Here is a 17429-nt window from a genome sequence, read left to right on the forward strand (position 1 = left end):
TTGAGGGGAGGGGGCCACATGGGAGGATCTTCTCTTGGATGAATTTGTCATGGGAGAAGAGAAATTCCATGAAGGGGGCGAAGGTTTTTCTAGCATTATTAAAAAAAAAACAATAAAAAAATAAAAGTTTTTTCAACTGAAAGTAAGAACCAGCATTAAAACTTCAAACGAACAGAGATTATTGCTTATATGGGGGTCCATCTCTTCCTAAATACCTCAATCTTTACGCTAAAGTATTTTTAGTAATTTCAACTTTTTATTCTACAGCCTTTGTGATTCAGGGGTCAATCTTAAAGAATTGAGACAAAATTAAATTTTTAGTGTAAAAAGCGGTGCATTAACGAGGGGGCAAACCCCCTCATATACATAATAAAAATATATGAATATAGAAGTTCGTTACGTAAGTTAATTTGTAAGTTATGTATATTTTTTTTCTAATAAAACCATCGTTAAAAATTAAAAATTCTAGTTGCCTTTTTAAGTAACCGAAAAATTCGAGGGCAACCAGGCCTCCTCTCCCACCCTTTTTCTCAAAATTGTCTGATCAAAACTAAGAGAAAGCCATTTAGCAAAAAAGAATTGTTACGCAAATTTCGTTTTAATTATTCATTTGCGGAGAGCCAAAATAAAAACATGCATTAATTCAAAAACGTTCAGAAATTAAATAAAAAAAGAAGTTTTTTTTTGACTGAAAGTAAGGAGCGACACTAAAGCTTAAAACGAACAGAAATTGCTCCGTGTATGAAAGGGGCGGTTCCTCCCTCAACGTCCCGTTCTTTGCGCTAAAGTTATTTACTGTTAAATAAAGGATTGAGAGAAAGAGTAAAACTTTAGCGTAAAGAGCGGGACGTTGAGGGAGGAACAGCCCCTTTCATACACGGAGTAATTTCTGTCCGTTTTAAGTATTAATGTCGCTTCTTACTTTCAGTTAAAAAAAACTTGTTTTTTTTTTATTTAATCGGTATTAAACACACTATCAATAGGAAACACAAAACCTACCAAATCTGTGGGTTTATTAGTCCAAATTACAATAAGAACAGCCTTATTTTGGTCTAATTTTCTCATAGAAAAACTGCTCTGGTTTATCATTTAGCCTACTAAACTTTCATTTTCTTTTCATCAAACGAAGATAACTTTCAAACTATTTAAAGCACAGTTTGTATTTTAAACCAAATGCTTTTAAATATACTGTCTACAAGAGAAAACCGGAACAGGTACGTCTGCATTTTCATTAATCTATGCAGCAATAAGCATAGCCGTATTTTTGTCTAATTTTCAGATAAAGAAACTACTCTGGTTTATCATTTAGCCTACTAGACTTCCATTTTCTTTTCACCAAATCAAGATATAACTTGCAAACTATTTAAAGCACACTTTATATTTTAAACCAAACGCTATTAAACATACTATCTACAAGAGAAGACAGGAACTGGCACGTCTGTATGTTCATTAATCCATGGAGCAATAAGTATAGTCGTATTTTAGGCTTATTTTCTTATAGAAAAACTACTCTGGTTTTTCATTTAGCCTACTAAACTTCCATTTTCTTTTCACCAAATGAAGATATAACTTTCAAACTATTTAAAGCACACTTTATATTTTAAACCAAACGCTATCAAACATACTGTCTAAAATAGAAGACAGGAACTGGCACGTCTGCATGTTCATTAATCTATGGAGCAATAAGCATAGCCGTATTTTTGTCCAATTTTCTCATAGAAAAACTGCTCTAGTTTATCATTTAGCCTTCTAAACTTCCATTTTCTTTTCACCAAATCAAGATATAACTTTCAAACTATTTAAAGCACACTTTATATTTTAAACTAAACGCTATTAAACATACTGTCTACAAGAGAAGACAGAAACGGGCACGTCTGCATGTTCATTAATCCATGGAGAAATAAGCATAGCCGTATTTTTGTCTAATTTTCTCATAAAAAACTACTCTCGTTTATCATTTAGCCTACAACTTCCATTTTCTTTTCATCAAATGAGGATATAACCTCAATGAGGATTCTCAATGAGGACTAATTTTCTCATAGAAAAACTATTCTGGTTTATTATTTAGCCTACTAAACTTCCATTTTCTGTAACTTTTTTATTTTAAACCAAACGCTGTTAAATATTCTGTCTACAAGATAAGACAGGACATCCTCCGTTTGCATGTTCATTAATCTATGGAGCAATAAGTATATCCTTATTGTGGTCTAATTTTCTCATAGAAAAACTACTCCGGTTTATCATTTAGCCTACTAAACTTGCATTTTCTTTTCATCAAATGAGGATATAACCTTCAAACTATTTGAAGTAACTTTTTATTTTAAACCAAACGCTGTTAAACATTCTGTCGACAAGAGAAGACAGGACATCCCCCGTTTGCATGTTCATTAATCTATGGAGCAATAAGTATATCCTTATTGTGGTCTAGTTTTCTCATAGAAAAACTACTCTGGTTTATCATTTAGCCTACTAAACTTCCATTTTCTTTTCATCAAATGAGGATATAACCTTCAATCTATTTAAAATAAACTTTATATTTTAAACCAAACGCTGTTAAACATTATATCTACAAGAGAAGACAGGACATCCCCCGTTTGCATGTTCATTAATCTATGGAGCAATAAGCATAGCCGTATTTTTGTCTAATTTTCTCATAAAGAAACTACTCTGGCTTATCATTTAGCCTACTAAACTTCCATTTTCCTTTCATCAAATGAGGATATAACCTCAATGAGGATTCTCAATGAGGACTAATTTTCTCATAGAAAAACTACTCTGGTTTATCATTTAGCCTACTAAACTTCCATTTTCTTTTCGTCAAATGAGGATATAACCTTCAAACTATTTGAAGTAACTTTATATTTTAAACCAAACGCTGTTAAACATTCTTTCTAAAAGAGAAGACAAGACGTCCCCCGTTTGCATGTTCGTTAATCTATAGAGCAATAAGCATAGTGTTACTTAGTATGATTTTCTCATAGAAAAACTTCTTCTTTGGTTTATCATTTAGCCTACTAAACTTTCCTCCATTTTAATTTTTTTTCCATCGAATGAAGATATGGATCTTCAAGCTATTTAAAACACGCTTTATATTTTAAATCAAACGCTGTTATATTGTTAAACATACTGTCTATAAGAGAAGACAGAAACTGCCACATCTCTTTGTTCATTAATGTACGGGGCAATATAGCATTATTTTGGTCTAACTTTCTCATAGAAAAATTTCGGCTCTGGTTTACCATCTACCAAACTTTCCTTCATTTTCTTTCGTACACGGTAAAAATTACTGGCAGCAAACTCGTAGAATTCATTTTCCATTTGCCATATTTTCGATTCTTGTATTTTTTGTAGTGTTTTTGATGAAGGAAGTACTTTTTTATTCGTCCGTCGAAGATGGGTTTTGTTACCTGAAAAAGATATAGATATAGATTTATAAATTAGATTTATGTAAGTTTTTGCGGAGGGTTTGTAGCACTGATTCCAGATAAAAAAAAAATATTATTTTAGCTATTTTAGCTTTATTTCACAATTTGAAATGATAATTTATTTTCGAAGAAAAGAGCACTTGGTCGAAAACTTTGTCGAAGCTCGAACGTAATTTTTTAACATGTGATGCAGAAACATATTGTCACTGATTTTTCACACATGGTAACCAAAAGTTTGATTAAGGAATATAATAATAAAAAAAATGCTTGTCTTCGCTTTCTTACACTTTCTCACTTTCATGGATCCATAAGATCTAGGTTTTTTTCTACGAGGATTTGGTGGACAGCATGTAAAGATTCCTAGTTGAGCACTTTTGTACCAATTTCCCTAAATGAAATAACTGGAGTATTTGGCATATTGTCAATGGAAAGAAAAATAGCCTAATAATTCTTGTAACGATAGGTGCAACCTAGTAAGCAGTGCAACTCCGCCCACAGCAATCGGGAATTAAAATACACATCTTTAACACAGCAAATTTGTGAATGTAAAATAACCACCATTTGACATTGACGCAGGATTGGCAACTATTACCCATATTAAGCTTCGATGTAAAAAATGATGGCAAAAACAAATTTATAGAAATTTCGAAAAGAGCTTGGAAACCCTCGAAAATTGCAGCGGAAATAAATAAAGGATTGCTATTGCAATTACCATGGTCAAGGGGGTTTTCATCCATCCATCTAAAAAATCGCAGAAAATCCCATTTGCTTGGGTAGCTGATGCGTCCCTGTCTCGCTTTTTGTTAGCACCGTTAGAGAAACACTAAAACTTCGTAGGGAGCTTTTTAAGAGCTCAGAGGAATACTAATCCCTATATCTAAAGGTTTCTTGTAAATTCGTCTGAATAAAAATAATGTAAAATGCGAAAACGTTAGTTTGTCAAAACCAAACTTATGGCGTGATTTACATATTAACCTTCAAAGTATGACCACAAATCGAAAATAAATCCCTCATTAGAAACACCGTCATTAAAAACCGAAAACGTAAGTTTTAAGTCTCCTCCCACTGAAAAATTGCGACAAAATCATATTTTAATCAGTGCCTAATATGGTGCTTAAAATTTATATATTCTTGTTTCTTTATTTTAACCAAACAAGTACCCCGAGGCGATGCAAATTAAGAATTTTTGTTTTACTGTGATTTCAACAGGATGAGAGACCAGCCTAAGATTCGTAATCAACCAAGTGAAGATTTTTTTTCATCATCGTTTTTCATGAAAATCAAATATTTGCGAAATACTTGTTTTACCTATTTTAATTGTGTTTTCTATATTGAGCTATTGGCCTTAAATGTGTAATCAACAAGCTTCAAACGGTTGTGAACCCATTTTAAAGGGAATAGAATATATTTTAGGGTGTGGTTTCATTTTTTATTATACTGTGAAATTAATGCTATTTAGTGATTAGCAGTTTACCCTTTTCGGCGATTTCCTTACAATCCCATTTTGATTAACACTTGAAAGAAGAAGAATTTATTTATATCTACGTCTTTGAAAGTATTTTGAGAGGATATGTGCTAGAACACCCAATTCTTGAGACAAAAAAAAAAAATCTTATTTGGGCTGACGACTGTCATACTGCAAATGTGAAGATTTTTAACGTTTAAAACTTAATTATGAGAAACCATTCCCTAGAAAAAACTGGATTATCACCAGCTAAAAATGGTAAAACATGCGTGGTATGATCTGCACGAATTTGGGAGAAGGAGAGCCATTGTTGAAGGGTCATAGGTTCAGGGACTCCAATTAGTACCCTTAATTAATATAGATTGAAAATCCTTGCATGACATATATTTAAATAGACATATCTTCCCTAGACGTAAAAACCAAATCTTGTGCCCTTTAACAATAAAGGTAGGAAATTCATGTTTACTCTGATTCTGCTGCAATGTATTTATAAAGAATTGTTTATTTGAATTTTTTGAGGCTCCAACGACTGCCCCTTTCAAGTTTCCCCAAAAAGACATTGTTCGATATTCCGACCTTTCTCACTAAAACAGATGTTAAATCTACATTAAATACGATTTGAAGCTTTGGGGTCAGCTTTGTGACTCCACTGACTCCATTTGGGAGTCCGTTTCGCAAATAAACTCTAGGCTTTAGAAGACTTAGGGAGATGGGTAAAATCATAAAAGAAGATAAAATTACTTTAATTAATTATTTTCTTTAGCAGTACAGATGGAACCAGCCTTAAAGAAGGTTTGAGAAAGTTAATATCACAATACTATGACTGAGGGAATAACAAATTTCTTTTGGCTTTGCATTTGAGATATGTCTACTTACTGTGTTTTGGTTTACGATAGCTATCCCACAATTTAAGACCATTCCCAAGACAATCCCCAAACAATAGCACATCGAAAGAGATCCAATATGTCTATATTTATGAAGCAGGGACAGGAAGAAGGGGGGAATCTTTGAACCCAGAACTCTGCATACATTAAAACGGATATCTCTGCACAGTCGCGATTTTGATAAGTTACAACAAACCTACCGCTGGCTAGGATAAACTAATAAGGCCTTTGCTTTACGATAGCTTAGCATATGGCTCTAGAATATCTTCATAGAATATGGCTCTTGTCTGGAAAACAGCAGGTAAGTGTTGGGATAAACATTCAATGTCATCACCAAATTTGTAATTACTGATATCAGAAACCCTTATATGCTAGTTTTGCGGAAAATACACAACATGCGCGAATTACGTCTTTGTCAAGTTTTAAGCAATCATCCCAAGATCTTTGGACCACTCCTTAATGATTCCTGGACCACCGGCCCATATTGTCATGTTTTGACTTGGATAATCATCCCAAAGTCTTTGGACCACACCTTAATGATTCCTGGACAACCGGCCAATATTGTCAAAATTTGACTTTGGATCAAATGTCATGTTTTGACTTTGGATCCCAAAGTCTTTGGACCACTCCTTAATGATTCCTGGAAAGCCGACCAACATTGTCATGTTTTGACTTGGATAATCATCCCAAAGTCTTTGGACCACACACTAAATGATTCCTGCAACCGGTCTAATTAGCTGCAGTGGGAGGTGGAGCAGTTACGGCCATTGAAAATCCATTATTTATGTGGACCAGCCCACTTGCATAATCCTATTTTAAACAAATATACCTACCCTTTAAAGCGAAGTCACAGAGCCTTTGTTTCAAATGGGTTAAGAAGCAAATTTTAGGGACATTATTACCATCTTGATTAAATGACTTTTTTAGAAATTTTCCTCGATGACATGTGGGAGTTAAAATACCGACCGGTAGCAAAAAGGGTTTTTCTGAGGGTGATTGGCTACTCACTGATCTGTTTTGTACCTTAAAAAAGGTACTAGAATTTTCAATTCACGGCTGAATGAGCGCTTTCCCCAACTTTCTACAATTATGCGTTCTATACGATCAGGCTTAAACAGAACAAAGGAAAGCAATTTGATATTAAACTAAACGGAATAAAAACATAACTTACTCGTTCTAAATATATTTAAAGCATCTTTAAATATATTTGGATATGAAAACTCCAGTATTTCTATGAAACTTTCTATCTCTTCTGTAATGCCAACGAGAAAATACTTTTCCGCCAAGTTTCGTTTTGCTTCCTCTAAGGCCCAGTCACTTTCAGGCTCCCTTTAATGAAAATAAATATTCAGATACTCAACAAGAGATAATTATTGATTTTATTATAACTAATGTCAGAATACATAATTAACTGTAGATACGGAACTAGATAGGAAATAAATCTAATGCCTAAAACGTACACCAAATAAAAGCAAGAGAGAGAGAGACAGATAAAAATAAAAAATAGAGAAAAGAGAGAGAGAGAGTTAAGAAAGAGAGACTTTGGACAAAACTCGGAAATATTTACTCTTCTATCAATCACCTCTCATGTATACAGGTATGCAAGAGCTTCTAAGGGTCCTAGTCAACATGTAGGATTAAATCAAATAGGTGATACGAAAAAAAAAACACATTATGAAAATTCAATCTCATAGCACCAGCAACAATAGTTATTTTCGAAAACGAAAAAACACAAAGCACAACAATCCCGGAAAATATTAGCCACAGTTTAGTCATTTGGAGTCAAATTTATAAATATTTCAAAGAGCTGATAATTAACAGTCACAGGGGATCAAAAGCTTCCACACAAAGATGCTTTGAATGCAAAAAAACACATAGCAGTCAATTTATTAATTGACTACTTTAAGAATCTGAAGACATTATAGCCTTGATTGCATATATATAGAAAGCATTAAAGCTTTCCAGTGTGGATGTTTTGACTACGGCATCAAGGGTGTTACGAGCTCAGGGTATTCAGAGAGTCGCCAGACTTCTTAGACCCCCTCTACAACCTCGACAATATTCCTGCATTGTATCCATAAGACATGAATCAAGAAAAATTTAAGAATATTTTGTAGCATAAGAACAAGGATATTCATCGATCATGCCCAGGGGCGCCAATTAGGAGGTTAGCATGAGAAGAGGAGAATTGCCCCTAGGTTCTGAAAAATACGTCTAGTTTGCTACCACTGAATAATACTTTTTAGGTATTTTAATTGAAAATTGCCCCCCCCCTGAATTTTTATGAATTGGCACCCCTGATTGCAATCTCAAAAAGCTAGTAGCCTATTCACCCTGAAATGTTGCTTTGACAAATTTTCCAGACGATTTTTTTTTTCAGTTTAAAACACTAATTGTAATCCATTGTGATCCGAAACACTGTACTAAACATTAAGATCAAAGTCCTTGTGTACAGTTATACTCTCAAATGTAACCAAATTTGACAAATTGTCCTCCTCCATGCTTAACTGGTTTTAAAAGAAAACTGTAAATTATAAATATTACTGAGAACTCACCAGCATTGCGCTGCATGTCCGCAAAAAAATGGTATTTGCAACCACAAGTTTACAGGATCACAATCTTGCAGTGATTGGTTTACACATTCATCAAATGTCTACAAAAGAAAAAAAAATGTATGACACAGAGATCGAGAGATTACAACTATCGACAGGCAGAATGTGCTACATATCTAAGAAATACTCTTAAAAGATTTGATTTTTTTTCCATTTTCCTAAATTTTGGTGGCTGTGCTGGGACAATATTAGTGGAACTTTTTAGAATCGAGACAAGTTTGGCTTCGTAGCCAAAGATAGCCTAGAAGGATATGAAGTTTGGCTTCATGTAAAGAAGACTGGGGAAACAGAGGAAGAAGGTAACTTGTTGGTTTTACTCATTTGATGAAAGGACTTAACAAAACAAGATGAACTCTTCAAAATAAAAATTTATTGTTGAAATTGACGTTAATACCCAAATCTTAGCGGACAAAAGTCCAGGACTCTTTTGTGTGTTTCAAAAAATTCTAGAATAGAACTGAGTGGATGGATGGGTGAAAAAAGAATTGAAAATTGAATCAATAGAACGTGTGTGCGTCTTTATTGTTATTGTGTTTTTTTTAGAGGAGGGATTAATCCTTATTTTTTAAGGACGTTTCAATCTGAACTGCAAAGTTGATAGTATAGTGCGATAAATGGTGCTTCAAAACATTATACTGCTTCAAACACTAAAGCCTTAAAAACAAAAACTGGAGCTAATCAATTTGGCTCAACAGTGAAAGTTAAAAGAGCAAATAAGACAGGTGATATATATTCACTCGAATCAATAAAATTTTTTGCCATATACGTTTTAATGACATTTTAGAATGTACAACCATTCAAAGGAAAAATTAGATTTTTAAGGTTGTGGCATTATACAGTGGTACACAAGGGCACTTGTAAAGGCAATGACAAACTTTTTTACGCTTGGCTCGCCAGCCACAGTCGTCATTAAAGAAGAATAAACAAATAATTGCACACATGCACAGTAACTTATTGAATAAATTGCTTCGCAATGTCTTCTGCCAAAATACTGCTACTGCAAAAAAAAATAATTCATTTGAGTCCACTAGGCAAACAAAGCTCTGCATGCTCTTCACACAAGTTCCTCCAAAGCTTCATTCTCTAGACCTCCCAAGATGTACCAATTGCATTTTAAATCGAGGATTTAACCTGTTCTCAAAAACCTGCGTACTTCTACATCAAGAAGTTAGATGCATAAATTCACTATGATTATACTGATACTTATGAATCTATTGAGCAATAAAACTCTCAATAGGAGAACTTAGCTGAAATATATCAACTACAGCCAAGACAAACAAAATGAATGAGAAAAAGAAAACAAAATAATCGACAAAAAAAAACGAGCTAAATTAGAATATCAAATCAAAGATAAAAACGCTTAATTTGTAGTGAAACAGATAAATAAAATAGAGACATCTCTATTATACCATACAATACTTAAATCAGAAGAGGAGTCCTTATAGAAGTAACTAAGATTTAAACTTAGATCCAACCTATGACACATATACATTGACTATTCTGATAATACATTTTCTTCAATACCACATAAGCAATTTGGAAAATTTAATTAGAAATTTCGAAGAGGAATGAATTTAAGAAACAATAAACAGTAACAACTTGAGGTAAATGTTGAGATGGTTGATAGTTTGAAGCAGCAATCAGGTTATTAGCAGAGGTGAAAATTTTAATGACATGGTTCAACACTCGTTTTAAAGTAGTACATATTTAGTATGGGTACTTTATCAAAAGTGTTCTAAAAAAGAAATAGTCAAATGCTATCCGTTTGTGAACATATTACAAGTTTACAAATTTCTTGGATAAATAGGCTGTGTAAGCTTGAACGATTTGCAGACGCAGGATGTAATAAAGGTCAAACACTCCGGACGACTGTTTTCAAAACATCTTAACGATTCCATCTGGACAGCACGTTCAAGACATTTAGAAAATCACTGTTGCAGTTTCAGTTTTCGCCGAGCGAAAGAATCTTAACACAATTATGGCATTTTTTTTCTCTAGACTGTAGGGAGTTTATCATGGATCTTTTGCCGTAGAGGGGCAATCCATACCGATACTACACCAGAGGTGGTTTTAGAGGGGACAAAGAGGGTCCCTGCCCTGGGCAGAGAACTTTTAGGGACATAGAATTTCAAATGAATAATCTAACATGTATGATCACTTGCATATTTTTTAAATCTTTTTATTAAAGACAAAGTAGAGGGCGCAGTTGGCAGTAATTATAAGCAAATTGAACTTGAAATATTTCATCTTTCCCATATCTTTTTTCATATAGTAAGATGAGCTGGTTTAAATAAATGAACAATTTTTTCAATAAATCAAAATTTTGTTACAATTTGGTCTGCAAATTTTTGGGAGACAAGGGTTGGGGTACTAATCAAGATTTTGCCATGGGCAAAAGAGAGACTAAAACTACCACTACGCTGCATGAATTAATACAGTTTCACTCCCTGAGAAAAAGAATTTTCCTTTCTAAGACCAGATTTCTGATTCAACGTTTATGGAATGCTTTGGAAAAACAAAAATTGGATTTTTATGCTGACCAAACTTTTAAATTTCATTAAGTTTACAGTTACTGATCAAAATCTACGAGCTTAAGGGAAATTGCTGGATTTCCTTAAACTGGGCGAAACATCCCAAAAGACAAATGTAATTTGTAAAATCTTCTGTAATGCCAACGAGAAAGTACTTTTCCGCCAAGTTTCGTTTTGCTTCCTCTAAGGTCCAGTCACTTTCAGGCTCCCTTCAAAGCAAATAAATATTGAGATAGTCAACAAGAGATAAGTATTGAGTTAATTATAACCCATGACAGAATACGTAATTAAGTGTAGATAATAAACTAGATAGGATATAAATTTAATTCTTGTTTTCAGAAGAAAGATAATGGATGTATGTTTATTTGTTTTGTTTTTACCTCGTGTATGATTGTATCGAACCAATGCTTATAGAAATTCAGGACAGGGCTCATTCAAACAGCAATTAAAAATTCTAGGGCTCTCTTTAGCCAAGACGATTGTCCCCGAGAAAGTGACATTTGCTGCCACTTTGTGGTGCCAGCCTGTGATTTTGCCGTGAAGAAGGTCAGGCCGCTATCGGTTAAAAATTCTGAGATGTCCAATCGATTTAAAAGTATCAAAAACAATATATTGAGCTTCTCAGTTATATTTCTTATATAACTTTCAGTTATATTTCTTCTCTATATAAAGAACAGAATCAAATGATAAGAAAAACTCTCCTGGACTTAGACTGTGCTGAGGATTTAAGCATCCTAGATGAATCAAAATGAATGAATTTTTAGAGTTTTTGCGAGTTCAGGTTGGTAGAAATAGGGATAGATGGTATCCTAGCCTAGATAAATTTGATGTAGGAAAAGAAAACGGTAATAGCTATAGACTTTTGCAATTTTGTAGGTATAACAACCTAGTTATAACCAATACGGTGTTTGGTCACAAAATGGCCCATAAGTTGACATAGTATTCACGTGATGGCAAGACAGCAAACCTTATTGATTTCGTTATTGTAAACCGAAGACTAGCTGGATCAGTACAAGATACTAGGGTGTATAGGAGTGCTGTTATTGATGTTAAAAGTAAAGATCACCATCTAGTAGTGTCTAAGGTTAATTTAAAGCTGAAATTTCGGAAGGGTAACTACCTCCCGGAAAGTTATGATGTTGGTAGACTCCAGGATGAAAATATGAGAAAAACCTTCCAGGAACAGTTGAATACTAAACTTGAGAGTTATAAAATTTGACAATGTGGAAGATGGATGGAATAATTTTAGAAAAACAATTTGTGAAGTTGCTGACGGTGTCTTAGGGGAGAGTGCTAAACTGCAACTAGGAATATTAGTGAAAAAGCTTTAGGTTTAATAGAGAGTAAAAGGGGTTTGTATAAGAATTATCTGAGTGATAGGTCGTATGAAAACAAAAGGAATGTAAAGAAAGTGGAGAAAGCATTAAAATATGAACTAAGAAAATGTGAAGTGGGGGCTATGGATAAAATTGCTGAGGATCTGGAAGATGCAGCTAGACGGCATAATAGTAAAATATTATAATGACATATTAATAAATTGAAAGGGAGTAGTCAATCCGGACTAATCCCAGTTAAAGATAGAAATGGGACCACAATTAATGATAAGGAAAAACTTAAAGAAAGATGGGTGGAACATTTTGAGAATGTCCTAAGCCGAGATACAGTTGGAGGAAAAGATATAGATGAAAATGAAAAAATTTGTGGTACCTTGGATGTGAAGGAAGATTTGTTTAGTGAGGAAGAATTAGCGACAGTGTGATAGTGTGATAAATGAGTTTAAATGACTTAAGTATAGTGGCTCTGAGGTTAGGAATAAGCTATTGAATATTATGAGTAAGATTTTTGAAAAAGGGGAAGTACCTAATGATTGTAGGAAAACCTTAATTAAACCACTGCATAAGAAAAGTGACAAGAGTGAGTGTCGTAATTATCGAGGCATTAGTCTGGTCTTTGTAGGTAGCAAATTACTTAGTAATATGATACTTTTTAGACTGAGAGATGCTGTAGATAAAGTCTTAAGGGAAGAACAGTGCGGTTTCAGAAAAGGTAGAGGATGTGTCGACCACGTTTTCATTCTTAGGTTAATAATTGAGAACTCCCTTCGTTGTCAAACACCTTTGGTCATCAGTTTTATCGATTATGAACAAGCTTTCGATTCTGTTGATAGAAGAGCTTTAGCAAAGGTTTTACCCTTATATGGTATACCAGAAAATACATTAAAGTGATTTGTGCTATGTACGAGAATAATACTGCTGCGGTTAAGGTAGGAAATGAGGTTAACAACTGGTTTTGTATTAAATCAGGAGTTAAGCAAGGTTGTGTTCTATCCCCCTTCTATGGATCATTTTGATGGACTTCCGTCTTAAGGAGCACAGGAAAGGCAATTGGAGATCACGGAATCAAATGGGAAGGAAAAACGCTCCTGGACTTAGATTATGCTGATGATTTAAGCATATTAGATGAAAGCGCGAGCAATGGCTAGGAAAGTGTGAGCTTGAGATGGCTAAGCCACGTTCTGCGGATGAAGGATGACAGAATGCCGAAAATTGTCCTTCTTGGTCAACCGTCTGGGGCTACACAGAAAGCAGGTCGTCCTTGTCTGGGTTGGGAGGATGTCATAAATAAAGATTTAAAGGAAATGGGAACTTCCTGGGAGGGTGTAAAGGGGAGGCCTTGAATATATTAGGCTGGAGGAGGAGCGTGCGTAGCTGTGTTGGCCTCAGGTAGCTTAGTGCTGCAGTGAGTTATTAGTAGTAGTAGTAGTAGTAGTAGTAGTAGTAGTAGTAGTAGTAAGTCGCTAAGACTAAGAACAAGTGAAGGTGGTGAAGCGAAGTGGTGATGTTGGGTAACAAGATGATGGATCGAATGGAAAGTTTCACTTACCAAGGTAGTATTATTAGTAAATACAGTGGTTGCAGTGAACATGTTAAAATTATAATAGCCCATGCCAAGGCGTCTTTTCATAATTAAAAAAAAGTTTGGAATAATAGGAAGATTAAGTCTCCGCACCAAAATTAGAGTATTGGAAGCTACAGTGATGACAGTGGTCATATATGGTTCTGAAGCTTGGGCAATCTGAAAACGGAGAAGGATTTTCTAGATGCTTTTCAGAGAAATTGTCTACGGATTGATTTGGGTACCAGAAGTGACTGACCGTATCTCGAACAGCAAACTGTACGAAAAATATGGTTCAATCTCGCTTTCTAGGGCTACAATGAAAGAAAGTTTGAAATGGCTAGGACAGGTTCTGCGGATAACGGATATCAGATTTCCCAAAATCGTCTTTCTGGGGTAACCGTCTAAGGCCAAACACAAAGCCGGTCACCACCGAATGGGTGGGAGGATGCCATAAGGAAAGATTTAAGGGAAACGGGAATTTCTTGGAGGGTGTAAAGAGGGAGACTTTGAATAGATTGGGATAAAGGAGAAGTGTGTGTAGCTGTGTTCACCTCAGGCGGTTTGGTATTGTACTGAGTAACTAATGGTAGTTGTAGTAGTAGTAATATACAAATTTTCCAGATAATAAAATGACATAAACATACGATTACGCTTAACAGGTGGTGGTTTATGCAGCGGTTTAACATATATGAATGGGTTTAATCCAAACCCAGTTGACTCCACACAAAAGAAAAGATCAGAAGAAGGATAAAAAGGTACATTACAAGTTTTTATTCCGATTTACCAATCTTCTCTTTAGTGAACTCGGTAATTTTTCTTTGTTTTTGCATTTTCTTTTTTTTATCAACAGCTGTTTTGCATTTTTAATAACGAAGATACGATCTTGAGAGTAAATCAAGCGCTTTCATGTTAATGTCATGTCAATTTCAAAATTAAAAAAGCAAATCATCAAATAGATTTCTGAGCGGTTCATTTAATGACAGAAAACAAACTAGTACCAACCATTTTATCACCTTGCTTTTTTCTCACTAAATGAGGCCTGAAATCATCGCCATATCTGAGAAAATAGAAATATGAAATCAGCCTGTCCAATGGCTTTCTCACCAAATTGAGGTAGACAGGGCTAGTATTAGATCCAATCCTAAAAAGTAAAACATTTTACGATATGTCCCATAAATTAATTTTACAAGAAAAAACTCTAATAAAATGTATGGGGACAATAAAATTTCTAACCATAATCCGCGAGTGCTATTCAAAGTTGACTGCATTGCGTAGACTTTAGGCAGTGTATTTTTACTTTAGTATTTAAGATATAAGTAGATTATGACAAAGAAAGTACATTCTCGTCATGGTAAAAAGAACGAAAGGTAGCACTTCATAAATTGCGGCAGGTGTATCTGATAAAAAACAACAACATTTTTTAAAGCCTCCCCATAAAACTTTAAAAAAAAGACTTATTTGAATACATACGATAATACATAAGATAAGATAATAATTAAAATTACGAAGAGAAACAAATAAGTGAAATGCGATAAAATATAACCACGGTACAATGACACACCGATAGAACTAACGCGAGACTACATCGATAACACCGAAAAATTGTAAAGAAAAAATCATCATAAAGACAAGGAGCTAAAGAACCAAGAAAAAGAAAAAATAGGTCAAGGGGTTACCAGGTAGGCTTATAAACATCTAAAACATCATCTTCTCCACACGGTTAGTCAAAGCCATGGTCAATAATGCAAGAATTACTAACGAGATATCCATAAAGTGTTCATTGCAAGAGGTATTTACCCCAAACAATGAATAAACAAGAAGCTTTTATTGTTTGTAAGCCCAACTTTGTCGGCTTGAAGGCACATTTTTCGAGAGTCATTCAAAACAGAACCGAACCAAATATTCACCCTAAGAAAGAAAATTTGTCTCAGTGGGTAATTTAAAACCCGACTGCTGAAGCAAAATTCGACTGTAGGTGGGGTTTCAAGCAAAGTGAGCACTTATCAGCACAATACGGTATTAAAATAGTTTACAATGTTACAAATTATTATTTTCTTGCACAATAACAATAATTTTATTATTGCCCGCTCGTACGAAATAGAAAAGTGGAGTAACAGAAAAAAATCAAAGAAAAAGAGAAAAAAAGAAGAAAATAATATAATAGAAAAAAAGAGAAAGCGAGAGCACTTCAGCACTAAAAACATTAAACAGCAACTTCATCAAAATCCGGACGCTGAAATTAGGCGTAAAGGTTGAAATCACATAATGTGTCGAACACCTTATTTCAGCACCCCTTTAAGAAAATGACACAAGGTCGACAAATTCCATCGTATCTAAGAATCTCAAAACAAAGAAGTTTCTTTATCGCAGCAGGTATCAAACAGTTCGTGGTAACGAACTGTAATAAGGAGCGACCCGGCTCAATAGTAACCAAAACTCTAAAAAAAATGGAATTTTGGTACCAATAGCTACATCAAAAGAATCGCATTTTAATGCTGATTTTAAATATATAAGTTTCATCAAGTTCAGTCTTACCCATCAAAAGTTAAGAGCCTGAGAAAATTTGCCTTATTTTAGAAAATAGGGGGAAACACCCTCTAAAAGTCATAGAATCTTAACGAAAATCACACCATCAGATTCAGCGTATCAGAGAACCCTACTGTAGAAGTTTCAAGCTCCTATCTACAAAAATGTGGAATTTTATATTTTTTGCCAGAAGACAGATCACGGATCCGTGTTTATTTGTTTGTTGATTTTTTTCCAGGGGTGATCGTATCGACCCAGTTGTCCTAGAATGTTGCGAGAGGGCTCATTCTAACGGAAATGAAAAGTTCTAGTGCCCTTTTTAAGTGACCAAAAAACTTGGAGGGCACCTAGTCCCCCTCCCACGCTAATTATTTTCCCAAAGTCAACGGATCAAAATTCGTTTTGATCCAAAAAAAAGCCATTTTATTCAGGGTAGTCGAAAAACCTTATAACTATGTCTATGGGGACGACTTACTCCCCCACAGTCCCCGTGGGAGGGGTTACAAGTTCAAAACTTTGACCAGTGCTTACATATAGTAATGGTTATTGGGAAGTGTACAGGCGTTTTCAGGAGGATTTTTTGGTTGGAGGCAGGGGTTGAGAAGAGGGGGATATGCTGGGGGAACTTTCCATCGAGGAATTTGTCATAGGGGAAGAAAATTTCCATGAAGGGAGCGCAGGATTTACTAGCATTACTTAAAAAAAAACAATTAAAAAATAAATATGAAAAAGTTTTTTTCAGCTGGAAGTAAGCAGCAGCATTAAAACTTAAAACGAACAGAAATTATTACCCATATGAGGGGCTCACCTCCTCCTAATACCTCGCTCATTACGCTAAAGTATTTTTAGTAATTTCAACTATTTATTCTGCGGCTTTTGTGATTCAGGGGTCATTTTTAATGAATTGGGACAAAATTTAAGCTTTAGTATAAAGAGCGAGGTACTGAAAAGGGGGCGAACCCCCTCATATATGTAATAAAAACATGAGAATACAAAAGTTCTTTACGTAAGCTAATTTATAAGTTACGTATATCTTTTACTTATAAAAAGATTCGTAATAAAATTATAAGTTCTAGTTGCCTTTTTAA

General features: G+C 34.5%; 1 protein-coding gene across 1 annotated transcript in view; it reads right to left on the bottom strand.

The window, feature by feature from the left end:
- Window positions 1-996: 996 nt before the first annotated feature.
- LOC136039941 (heparin sulfate O-sulfotransferase-like) overlaps window positions 997-17429 on the bottom strand; it is a 42558-nt gene continuing 26125 nt past the window's right edge. Inside the window, exons 4-7 of the mRNA XM_065723943.1 lie at window positions 14818-14956; window positions 8330-8427; window positions 6946-7103; window positions 997-3407 (exon numbers count right to left, since the gene is read on the bottom strand). Coding sequence (XP_065580015.1) covers window positions 3193-3407; window positions 6946-7103; window positions 8330-8427; window positions 14818-14956 — 610 coding nt within the window. The 3' untranslated portion in view covers window positions 997-3192. The remainder of the gene's footprint in view (window positions 3408-6945; window positions 7104-8329; window positions 8428-14817; window positions 14957-17429) is intronic.

The sequence above is a fragment of the Artemia franciscana genome, chromosome 20 (assembly GCF_032884065.1).
Source record: "Artemia franciscana chromosome 20, ASM3288406v1, whole genome shotgun sequence".
Taxonomy (NCBI): Eukaryota; Metazoa; Arthropoda; class Branchiopoda; order Anostraca; family Artemiidae; genus Artemia; species Artemia franciscana.